The sequence below is a fragment of the Oncorhynchus keta genome, chromosome 27, assembly GCF_023373465.1.
Source record: "Oncorhynchus keta strain PuntledgeMale-10-30-2019 chromosome 27, Oket_V2, whole genome shotgun sequence".
NCBI lineage: Eukaryota > Metazoa > Chordata > Actinopteri > Salmoniformes > Salmonidae > Oncorhynchus > Oncorhynchus keta.
Window position 1 is genome coordinate 731722 of NC_068447.1, and position 11876 is coordinate 743597.

General features: G+C 43.5%; 2 protein-coding genes across 35 annotated transcripts in view; one reads left to right on the forward strand and one right to left on the reverse strand.

The window, feature by feature from the left end:
* Positions 1–2722, reverse strand: part of haus7 (HAUS augmin-like complex, subunit 7) — a 34956-nt gene extending 32234 nt beyond the window's left edge. The window contains exons 1-2 of the mRNA XM_052482615.1: positions 1056–2722; positions 539–654 (exon numbers count right to left, since the gene is read on the reverse strand). Coding sequence (XP_052338575.1) covers positions 539–654; positions 1056–1112 — 173 coding nt within the window. The 5' untranslated portion in view covers positions 1113–2722. The remainder of the gene's footprint in view (positions 1–538; positions 655–1055) is intronic.
* A 71-nt stretch (positions 2723–2793) lies between these two features.
* Positions 2794–6918, forward strand: LOC127912316 (uncharacterized). 34 transcript variants are annotated; one of them, XM_052481220.1, is made up of 10 exons: positions 2794–2914; positions 3185–3400; positions 3586–3693; positions 3937–4044; positions 4125–4394; positions 4449–4583; positions 4827–5231; positions 5367–5601; positions 6247–6354; positions 6681–6773. In XM_052481220.1, exons 1-10 carry the CDS (start codon positions 2806–2808, stop codon positions 6748–6750), a joined length of 1764 nt encoding a protein of 587 aa, XP_052337180.1. In that variant the 5' UTR covers positions 2794–2805; the 3' UTR covers positions 6751–6773. The 34 variants fall into 34 exon arrangements, 33 of the variants coding, with proteins under 33 accessions (XP_052337180.1, XP_052337185.1, XP_052337179.1 ...); XM_052481225.1 differs by having other exon boundaries at positions 4827–5096; positions 5421–5601; XM_052481219.1 differs by having other exon boundaries at positions 4827–5015; positions 5151–5601.
* Positions 6919–11876: the final 4958 nt, after the last annotated feature.

The following is an 11876-nucleotide window of genomic DNA, read 5'->3' on the forward strand; positions in this document are numbered from 1 at the left end:
TGCCAGTATCAGTGCAGTACTGAGTGTGTTACCTGCTACAGATCCATGCCAGTATCAGTGCAGTACTGAGTGTGTTACCAGCTACAGATCCATGCCAGTATCAGTGCAGTACTGAGTGTGTTACCTGCTACAGATCCATGCCAGTATCAGTGCAGTACTGAGTGTGTTACCTGCTACAGATCCATGCCAGTATCAGTGCAGTACTGAGTGTGTTACCTGCTACAGATCCATGCCAGTATCAGTGCAGTACTGAGTGTGTTACCAGCTACAGATCCATGCCAGTATCAGTGCAGTACTGAGTGTGTTACCTGCTACAGATCCATGCCAGTATCAGTGCAGTACTGAGTGTGTTACCTGCTACAGATCCATGCCAGTATCAGTGCAGTACTGAGTGTGTTACCTGCTACAGATCCATGCCAGTATCAGTGCAGTACTGAGTGTGTTACCTGCTACAGATCCATGCCAGTATCAGTGCAGTACTGAGTGTGTTACCTGCTACAGATCCATGCCAGTATCAGTGCAGTACTGAGTGTGTTACCTGCTACAGATCCATGCCAGTATGTCGGTGCGGTGTTGCGATGGAGTACACAGTAGTTCCTGCATACTGTCAGCCTCACGCAGATATAGACCTTCCACCAGGGAACATGACAGGGTCTGTGGTGTACACACACACACACACACACACACACACACACACACACACACACACACACACACACACACACACACACACACATATATATATAGAGAGAGAGAGAGAGCGAGAGACAATCTACCTCACTCACATGACAAAAACATGCGAAGTAGCTTGTTAGCTACCTTACACTACTAACGCTAGGTTTTACCTCTACACGGTCGTATCATTGGCTTGTTACAAACGTTGGCATTTGTTTCGAGCCATTAGTTAACGTTGGGCAGTTAACTAGCTAGCTGGTCATCATTGTCCTTCACGAGGAAAAATGCCATTCAACTTTGCTACGGTTTGGCTAACAGTATAACGGTTAATTTTTCAATTATAGCAGAAGTGATTGCCGTATGTTAACTTGAGTATTTACCTGTAGAGTAGCGTAGACATGTTGGGACAGTCGGTGTTCTTTCGAAGTAGCCGCCATCTTCCTGCTGGGAGAGTCAGAGCGGAAGTGACGTAGTTTAACGCGGTAGGTTAGTAGTTACCATAGCCACAAAGTCCTCATTTTGGCTAAACCCCGCCAGTTTCTACAATGTATCTTCTTAAAAATGTGATTTTAAACCTAAACCTGACCTAACCCTTAATTTTAAACACACTGTTAACCGTATGCCTAACCGTAACCTTAAATTAAGACCAAAAAGCCAATTGATGTTTACGATACAGCTAAATGTGACTTTGTAGCAGTGGTAACTAGTGACAAGCAGTTATCTCAGTATAGGGATAGTGCTTCCACCTGCTGTTAAAGAGAAGTTACTGCATGTGGACATTATCCACAGAATTAGGAATTGGAATACTAGAATTAAGCACTAAACCAAGAGGGGTTTGTGGTATATGGCCAGTATATCACGGCTAAGGGCTGCTCTTATGCACGATGCATCGCGTCGTGTCTCGACATAGCCCTTAACCCCCCTATATTGGCCACATACCACAAACCCCCGAGGTGCCTTATTGCTATTATAAACTGGTTATCAACGTAATTCGAGCAGTGAAAACAACATGTTTTGTCATACCCGTGGTATACGGTCTGATATTCCAAGGCTGTCAGCCAATCAGCATGCAGGGCTCAAACCAACCAGTTTATAATTAAGTAATAAGCCATGAGGGGGTGTGGTATATGGCCAATATACCACGGCTAAGGGCTGTTCTTTGTACGATGCAATGCAGAGTACCTGGATACAGCTTTTAGCCGTGGTATATTGGCCATATATCACAAAACCCTGAATTGCCATATTGCTATTATAAACTGGTTACCAACGTAATTTGAGGAGTACAAATACATGGTCTGATATACCACGGCTGTCAGCCAATCAGCATTCAGGGCTCGAACCCAGTTCATAATGGACATTAACCTTCTCATGGCCGACATAGCTAGAGTTGCCTGAGGAATTCTCAATCACTACAATGATGGTAAATACCACTTCTGGTCTTCAGTCTTTTACTGGACTACAGGCTTATGAAGACCATCTGAAGCATTATAAACAGGAGACAAGGACCACATTTGTCGTAAACAAAAAGGATAAAGCGTGTGGACAGAAGAGTGAGTTCGAATTTAATCAAGGATTGATATTAATCTAGGTCGTTAGTAAACTCTGTTGACTAGCGTTAGATAGGGAGCTAAGTAGACAGACGTGTGATTACGGAGACTTCATTTATAGATCAGCAGGTAAGGGTGCTCTCGAGCGGCTAGATGTTCTTTACCATTCTGACATCATATTTGCCACCAATGCTCCTTATAGGACACATAACTGCACTCTGTACTACTCTGTAAACTGGTCATCTCTGTATACCCGTCGCAAGACACACTGGTTGATGCTTATTTATAAAACCCTCTTAGGCCTCACTCTCCCCTATCTGAGATATCTACTGCAGCCTTCATCCTCCACATACAACACCCGTTCTGCCAGTCACATTCTGTTAAAGGTCCCCAAAGCACACACATCCCTGGGTCGCTCCTCTTTTCAGTTCGCTGCAGTTAGCGACTGGGACGAGCTGCAACAAACACTCAAAATGGACAGTTTTATTTCAGTCTCATGTGATGTATTGTTGTCTCTACCTTCTTGTCCTTTGTGCTGTTGTCTGGGCCCGATAATGTTTGTACCACGTTTTGTGCTGCTGCCATGTTCTTGTTATGTTGTGTTGTCTTAGGTCTCTCTTTATGTTGTGTTGTCTTAGGTCTCTCTTTATGTAGTGTTGTCTTAGGTCTCTCTTTATGTAGTGTTGTCTTAGGTCTCTCTTTATGTTGTGTTGTCTTAGTTCTCTCTTTATGTTGTGTTGTCTTAGGTCTCTCTTTATGTGGTGTTGTCTTAGGTCTCTCTTTATGTAGTGTTGTCTTAGGTCTCTCTTTATGTAGTGTTGTCTTAGGTCTCTCTTTATGTTGTGTTGTCTTAAGTCTCTCTTTATGTTGTGTTGTCTTAGGTCTCTCTTTATGTTGTGTTGTCTTAGGTCTCTCTTTATGTAGTGTTGTCTTAGGTCTCTCTTTATGTTGTGTTGTCTTAGGTCTCTCTTTATGTTGTGGTGTCTTAGGTCTCTCTTTATGTTGTGTTGTCTTAGGTCTCTCTTTATGTTGTGTTGTCTTAGGTCTCTCTTTATGTAGTGTTGTCTTAGGTCTCTCTTTATGTTGTGTTGTCTTAGGTCTCTCTTTATGTAGTGTTGTCTTAGGTCTCTCTTTATGTAGTGTTGTCTTAGGTCTCTCTTTATGTTGTGTTGTCTTAGGTCTCTCTTTATGTTGTGTTGTCTTAGGTCTCTCTTTATGTAGTGTTGTCTTAGGTCTCTCTTTATGTTGTGTTGTCTTAGGTCTCTCTTTATGTTGTGTTGTCTTAGGTCTCTATGTAGTGTTGTCTTAGGTCTCTCTTTATGTTGTGTTGTCTTAGGTCTCTCTTTATGTAGTGTTGTCTTAGGTCTCTCTTTATGTTGTGTTGTCTTAGGTCTCTCTTTATGTAGTGTTGTCTTAGGTCTCTCTTTATGTAGTGTTGTCTTAGGTCTCTCTTTATGTTGTGTTGTCTTAGGTCTCTCTTTATGTAGTGTTGTCTTAGGTCTCTCTTTATGTTGTGTTGTCTTAGGTCTCTCTTTATGTAGTGTTGTCTTAGGTCTCTCTTTATGTTGTGTTGTCTTAGGTCTCTCTTTATGTAGTGTTGTCTTAGGTCTCTCTTTATGTTGTGTTGTCTTAGGTCTCTCTTTATGTAGTGTTGTCTTAGGTCTCTCTTTATGTAGTGGTGTCTTAGGTCTCTCTTTATGTAGTGTTGTCTTAGGTCTCTCTTTATGTTGTGTTGTCTTAGGTCTCTCTTTATGTAGTGTTGTCTTAGGTCTCTCTTTATGTAGTGTTGTCTTAGGTCTCTCTTTATGTTGTGTTGTCTTAGGTCTCTCTTTATGTAGTGTTGTCTTAGGTCTCTTTTATGATGTGGTGTCTTAGGTCTCTCTTTATGTAGTGTTGTCTTAGGTCTCTCTTTATGTTGTGTTGTCTTAGGTCTCTCTTTATGTAGTGTTGTCTTAGGTCTCTCTTTATGTAGTGTTGTCTTAGGTCTCTCTTTATGTTGTGTTGTCTTAGGTCTCTCTTTATGTAGTGTTGTCTTAGGTCTCTCTTTATGTAGTGTTGTCTTAGGTCTCTCTTTATGTAGTGTTGTCTTAGGTCTCTCTTTATGTTGTGTTGTCTTAGGTCTCTCTTTATGTTGTGTTGTCTTAGGTCTCTCTTTATGTTGTGTTGTCTTAGGTCTCTCTTTATGTTGTGTTGTCTTAGGTCTCTCTTTATGTTTTGTTGTCTTAGGTCTCTCTTTATGTTGTGTTGTCTTAGGTCTCTCTTTATGTTGTGTTGTCTTAGGTCTCTCTTTATGTAGTGTTGTCTTAGGTCTCTCTTTATGTAGTGTTGTCTTAGGTCTCTCTTTATGTTGTGTTGTCTTAGGTCTCTCTTTATGTAGTGTTGTCTTAGGTCTCTCTTTATGTTGTGTTGTCTTAGGTCTCTCTTTATGTAGTGTTGTCTTAGGTCTCTCTTTATGTAGTGTTGTCTTAGGTCTCTCTTTATGTAGTGTTGTCTTAGGTCTCTCTTTATGTAGTGTTGTCTTAGGTCTCTCTTTATGTAGTGTTGTCTTAGGTCTCTCTTTATGTAGTGTTGTCTTAGGTATCTCTTTATGTTGTGTTGTCTTAGGTCTCTCTTTATGTTGTGTTGTCTTAGGTCTCTCTTTATGTAGTGTTGTCTTAGGTCTCTCTTTATGTAGTGTTGTCTTAGGTCTCTCTTTATGTAGTGTTGTCTTAGGTCTCTCTTTATGTAGTGTTGTCTTAGGTCTCTCTTTATGTTGTGTTGTCTTAGGTCTCTCTTTATGTTGTGTTGTCTTAGGTCTCTCTTTATGTAGTGTTGTCTTAGGTCTCTCTTTATGTTGTGTTGTCTTAGGTCTCTCTTTATGTAGTGTTGTCTTAGGTCTCTCTTTATGTAGTGTTGTCTTAGGTCTCTCTTTATGTAGTGTTGTCTTAGGTCTCTCTTTATGTAGTGTTGTCTTAGGTCTCTCTTTATGTAGTGTTGTCTTAGGTCTCTCTTTATGTTGTGTTGTCTTAGGTCTCTCTTTATGTTGTGTTGTCTTAGGTCTCTCTTTATGTAGTGTTGTCTTAGGTCTCTCTTTATGTAGTGTTGTCTTAGGTCTCTCTTTATGTAGTGTTGTCTTAGGTCTCTCTTTATGTAGTGTTGTCTTAGGTCTCTCTTTATGTTGTGTTGTCTTAGGTCTCTCTTTATGTTGTGTTGTCTTAGGTCTCTCTTTATGTAGTGTTGTCTTAGGTCTCTCTTTATGTAGTGTTGTCTTAGGTCTCTCTTTATGTAGTGTTGTCTTAGGTCTCTCTTTATGTAGTGTTGTCATAGGTCTCTCTTTATGTAGTGTTGTCTTAGGTCTCTCTTTATGTAGTGTTGCTGCCTTGCTATGTTTTTGTCTTAGGTCTCTCTTTATGTTGTGTTGTCTTAGGTCTCTCTTTATGTAGTGTTGTCTTAGGTCTCTCTTTATGTAGTGTTGTCTTAGGTCTCTCTTTATGTTGTGTTGTCTTAGGTCTCTCTTTATGTTGTGTTGTCTTAGGTCTCTCTTTATGTAGTGTTGTCTTAGGTCTCTCTTTATGTAGTGTTGTCTTAGGTCTCTCTTTATGTTGTGTTGTCTTAGGTCTCTCTTTATGTAGTGTTGTCTTAGGTCTCTCTTTATGTTGTGTTGTCTTAGGTCTCTCTTTATGTTGTGTTGTCTTAGGTCTCTCTTTATGTTGTGTTGTCTTAGGTCTCTCTTTATGTTGTGTTGTCTTAGGTCTCTCTTTATGTAATGTTGTCTTAGGTCTCTCTTTATGTAGTGTTGTCTTAGGTCTCTCTTTATGTAGTGTTGTCTTAGGTCTCTCTTTATGTAGTGTTGTCTTAGGTCTCTCTTTATGTAGTGTTGCTGCCTTGCTATGTTTTTGTCTTAGGTCTCTCTTTATGTTGTGTTGTCTTAGGTCTCTCTTTATGTTGTGTTGTCTTAGGTCTCTCTTTATGTAGTGTTGTGTTGTCTTAGGTCTCTCTTTATGTAGTGTTGTCTTAGGTCTCTCTTTATGTAGTGTTGTCTTAGGTCTCTCTTTATGTTGTGTTGTCTTAGGTCTCTCTTTATGTTGTGTTGTCTTAGGTCTCTCTTTATGTTGTGTTGTCTTAGGTCTCTCTTTATGTTGTGTTGTCTTAGGTCTCTCTTTATGTAGTGTTGTCTTAGGTCTCTCTCTTTATGTAGTGTTGTCTTAGGTCTCTCTTTATGTAGTGTTGTCTTAGGTCTCTCTTTATGTTGTGTTGTCTTAGGTCTCTCTTTATGTAGTGTTGTCTTAGGTCTCTCTTTATGTTGTGTTGTCTTAGGTCTCTCTTTATGTTGTGTTGTCTTAGGTCTCTCTTTATGTTGTGTTGTCTTAGGTCTCTCTTTATGTTGTGTTGTCTTAGGTCTCTCTTTATGTTGTGTTGTCTTAGGTCTCTCTTTATGTTGTGTTGTCTTAGGTCTCTCTTTATGTAGTGTTGTCTTAGGTCTCTCTTTATGTTGTGTTGTCTTAGGTCTCTCTTTATGTTGTGTTGTCTTAGGTCTCTCTTTATGTAGTGTTGTCTTAGGTCTCTCTTTATGTTGTGTTGTCTTAGGTCTCTCTTTATGTTGTGTTGTCTTAAGTCTCTCTTTTATGTTGTGTTGTCTTAGGTCTCTCTTTATGTTGTGTTGTCTTAGGTCTCTCTTTATGTAGTGTTGTCTTAGGTCTCTCTTTATGTTGTGTTGTCTTAGGTCTCTCTTTATGTTGTGTTGTCTTAGGTCTCTCTTTATGTTGTGTTGTCTTAGGTCTCTCTTTATGTTGTGTTGTCTTAGGTCTCTCTTTATGTTGTGTTGTCTTAGGTCTCTCTTTATGTTGTGTTGTCTTAGGTCTCTCTTTATGTTGTGGTGTATCTCTTGTTGTGATATGTGTTTTGTCCTATATTTATATTATATTTCATTTTTATTTTTAATCCCATGCCCCGTCCCCGTAGGAGGCCTTTTGTCAGGCCATCATTGTATGTAAGAATTTGTTCTTAACTGACAATATATAAAAAAAACAAGGATTCCATCCCACTGACTCTATTACGGGGGCTGAGTCCCTGACTCTATTACGGGGGCTGAGTCCCTGACTCTACTACGGGGGCTGAGTCCCTGACTCTATTACAGGGGCTGAGTCCCTGGCTCGTTGCACTCAGGGGTTGGACGGGGCCATATTGTCTCTCGATCCCCCTGTGTTTATACTTAAGTTTATTGGTCAGCTTGTCTCATCTGGTGTACCTAAACATGCTCCCACAAACACGCTTATTTGTCTTTTTTTATGACGTGGCTGGCCCTATAATACCTGGACGTGCTGCTGATCCTGGACTGCGGCTACGGACCCCTGGGCGTGCTGCTGATCCTGGACTACGGCTAATGACCCCTGGACGTGCTGCTGATCCTGGACTGTGGCTAAGGACCCCTGGGCGTGCTGCTGATCCTGGACTGCGGCTAAGGACCCCTGGGCGTGCTGCTGATCCTGGACTGCGGCTAATGACCCCTGGACGTGCTGCTGATCCTGGACTACGGCTAATGACCCCTGGACGTGCTGCTGATCCTGGACTACGGCTAATGACCCCTGGACGTGCTGCTGATCCTGGACTGCGGCTAATGACCCCTGGACGTGCTGCTGATCCTGGACTGCGGCTAAGGACCCCTGGGCGTGCTGCTGATCCTGGACTGCGGCTAATGACCCCTGGGCGTGCTGCTGATCCTGGACTGCGGCTAATGACCCCTGGGCGTGCTGCTGATCCTGGACTACGGCTAATGACCCCTGGGCGTGCTGCTGATCCTGGATTGCGGCTAAGGACCCCTGGGCGTGCTGCTGATCCTGGACTACGGCTAAGGACCCCTGGGCGTGCTGCTGATCCTGGACTGCGGCTAAGGACCCCTGGGCGTGCCTACACTAAAAACCCACTCCACTCACACACCCCTTAGCATGCTTGTACCGAGGCTAAATACAGTATATTCTATCTCACCCTCTTCCTCTCCTCCTATGTCCTCTCCTGTCATGAGCCTAGTCCTGGACGAATAAATGCTCAATATAAAATAGTTTTTCTCCAGGACTAGGTGTAATCTGAGTCTGGGAAACCAGCCCATAGTGTAGACTGAGATTATTCCACAATACTATACAATTAAAAATGGTTTTCTATGATTATCTACAGTACATTTAGCATTTCCTTTCTACAATATGGCCTCTGATAATGAAAACTCTTTCAGGGGTGGAGAGGATAGGGAGGAGAGGATAGGGGTGGAGAGGATAGGGAGGAGAGGATAGGGGTGGAGAGGATAGGGGTGGAGAGGATAGGGGTGGAGAGGATAGGGGTGGAGAGGATAGGGAGGAGAGGATAGGGGTGGAGAGGATAGGATATGGGGAGAGGATAGGATAGGGGAGAGGATAGGATAGGGGGAGAGGATAGGATAGGGGAGAGGAGAGGATAGGGGAGAGGATAGGGGAGGAGAGGATAGGGAGGAGAGGATAGGGGTGGAGAGGATAGGGGTGGAGAGGATAGGGAGGAGAGGATAGGGGTGGAGAGGATAGGGAGGAGAGGATAGGGGTGGAGAGGATAGGGAAGAGAGGATAGGGAGGAGAGGATAGGGGTGGAGAGGATAGGATATGGGGAGAGGATAGGGGTGGAGAGGATAGGATAGGGGGAGAGGATAGGGGGAGAGGATAGGGGGGAGAGGATAGGGGGAGAGGATAGGAGGTGGAGAGGATTGGAAGGGAGAGGTTAGGGGTGGAGAGGATATGGGGAGAGGATAGGAGGTGGAGAGGATTGGAAGGGAGAGGTTAGGGGTGGAGAGGATAGGATATGGGGAGAGGATAGGAGGTGGAGAGGATTGAGGCCGTCTCTCAGGCGGTCTCTCAGGCGGTCTCTCAGGCCTTCTCTCAGGCCGTCTCTCAGGGCTTTTTAACACATCTAACGTGATACTACTATTCCATTCCAAGGACTGGGACACCAGGTACTCAGAACCTCCGATCTGTCTATCAGGGACTGGGACACCAGGTACTCAGAACCTCCGATCTGTCTATCAGGGACTGGGACACCAGGTACTCAGAACCTCCGATCTGTCCATCAGGGACTGGGACACCAGGTACTCAGAACCTCCGATCTGTCCATCAGGGACTGGGACACCAGGTACTCAGAACCTCCGATCTGTCCATCAGGGACTGGGACACCAGGTACTCAGAACCTCCGATCTGTCCATCAGGGACTTGGACAGCAGGTACTCAGAACCTCCCTTGCTCCCATCAGGGACTGGTAGAGCTGGGACACCAGGTACTCAGAATCTCCATATGTGGCTCTCTAGCCGCTTTCTTCTAAGTTCTATGTGGACAAAATTACTCTCTGATAACACAAGTCATGTTTGTATTTACATCATGTGATGTAAATGTAGTGCTCAGTAGAAAGCATTCTCGTGAATTGTAGTTAGCTTTTCCTCAATTCTTCCGGTAGCTAGCAAGGGATTCTGTGGAAATCAAGTCCCATTCTACTGTAGAACTCGACACTGTGTGAGACACAAACTCTTGTTGGAGTGACCGGGACCATGACTTTTAAGGTATTCCTTTGGGCCATGACTTTTAAGGTATCCCTTTGGGCCATGACTTTTAAGGTATCCCTTTGGGCCATGACTTTTAAGGTATCCCTTTGGGCCATGACTTTTAAGGTATCCCTGTGGGCCATGACTTTTAAGGTATCCCTTTGGGCCATGACTGTTAAGGTATTCCTTTGGGCCATGACTTTTAAGGTATCCCTTTGGGCCATGACTTTTAAGGTATCCCTTTGGGCCATGACTTTTAAGGTATCCCTTTGGGCCATGACTTTTAAGGTATCCCTTTGGGCCATGACTTTTAAGGTATCCCTTTGGCCCATGACATTTAAGGTATCCCTTTGGGCCATGACTTTTAAGGTATCCCTTTGGGCCATGACTTTTAAGGTATCCCTTTGGGCCATGACTTTTAAGGTATCCCTTTGGGCCATGACTTTTAAGGTATCCCTGTGGGCCATGACTTTTAAGGTATCCCTGTGGGCCATGACTTTTAAGGTATCCCTTTGGGCCATGACTTTTAAGGTATCCCTTTGGGCCATGACTTTTAAGGTATCCCTTTGGGCCATGACTTTTAAGGTATCCCTTTGGGCCATGACTTTTAAGGTATCCCTTTGGGCCATGACTTTTAAGGTATCCCTTTGGCCCATGACATTTAAGGTATCCCTTTGGGCCATGACTTTTAAGGTATCCCTTTGGGCCATGACTTTTAAGGTATCCCTTTGGGCCATGACTTTTAAGGTATCCCTTTGGGCCATGACTTTTAAGGTATCCCTGTGGGCCATGACTTTTAAGGTATCCCTTTGGGCCATGACTTTTAAGGTATCCCTGTGGGCCATGACTTTTAAGGTATCCCTTTGTGCCATGATTTTTAAGGTATCCCTTTGGGCCATGACTTTTAAGGTATCCCTGTGGGCCATGACTTTTAAGGTATCCCTTTGGGCCATGACTTTTAAGGTATCCCTGTGGGCTATGACATTTAATGTATCCCTTTGTGCCATGATTTTTAAGGTATCCCTTTGGGCCATGATTTTTAAGGTATCCCTTTGTGCCATGATTTTTAAGGTATCCCTTTGTGCCATGACTTTTAAGGTATCCCTTTGTGCCATGATTTTTAAGGTATCCCTTTGGGCCATGACTTTTAAGGTATCCCTGTGGGCCATGACTTTTAAGGTATCCCTGTGGGCTATGACATTTAATGTATCCCTTTGGGCCATGACTTTTAAGGTATCCCTGTGGGCCATGACATTTAAGGTATCCCTTTGTGCCATGACTTTTAAGGTATCCCTTTGGGCCATGACTTTTAAGGTATCCCTTTGGGCCATGACTTTTAAGGTATCCCTGTGGGCCATGACTTTTAAGGTATCCCTTTGGGCCATGACTTTTAAGGTATCCCTTTGGGCCATGACTTTTAAGGTATCCCTTTGTGCCATGACTTTTAATGTATCCCTTTGGGCCATGACCTTTAATGTAACCCTGTGGCCCATGACTTTTAAGGTATCCCTTTGGGCCATGACTTTTAAGGTATCCCTTTGGGCCATGACTTTTAAGGTATCCCTTTGGGCCATGACTTTTAAGGTATCCCTGTGGGCCATGACTTTTAAGGTATCCCTGTGGGCCATGACTTTTAAGGTATCCCTTTGGGCCATGACTTTTAAGGTATCCCTTTGGGCCATGACTTTTAAGGTATCCCTTTGGGCCATGACTTTTAAGGTATCCCTTTGGGCCATGACTTTTAAGGTATCCCTTTGGGCCATGACTTTTAAGGTATCCCTTTGGGCCATGACTTTTAAGGTATCCCTTTGGGCCATGACTTTTAAGGTATCCCTTTGGGCCATGACTTTTAAGGTATCCCTTTGGGCCATGACTTTTAAGGTATCCCTGTGGGCCATGACTTTTAAGGTATCCCTTTGGGCCATGACTTTTAAGGTATCCCTGTGGGCCATGACTTTTAAGGTATCCCTTTGTGCCATGATTTTTAAGGTATCCCTTTGGGCCATGACTTTTAAGGTATCCCTGTGGGCCATGACTTTTAAGGTATCCCTTTGGGCCATGACTTTTAAGGTATCCCTGTGGGCTATGACATTTAAGGTATCCCTTTGTGCCATGATTTTTAAGGT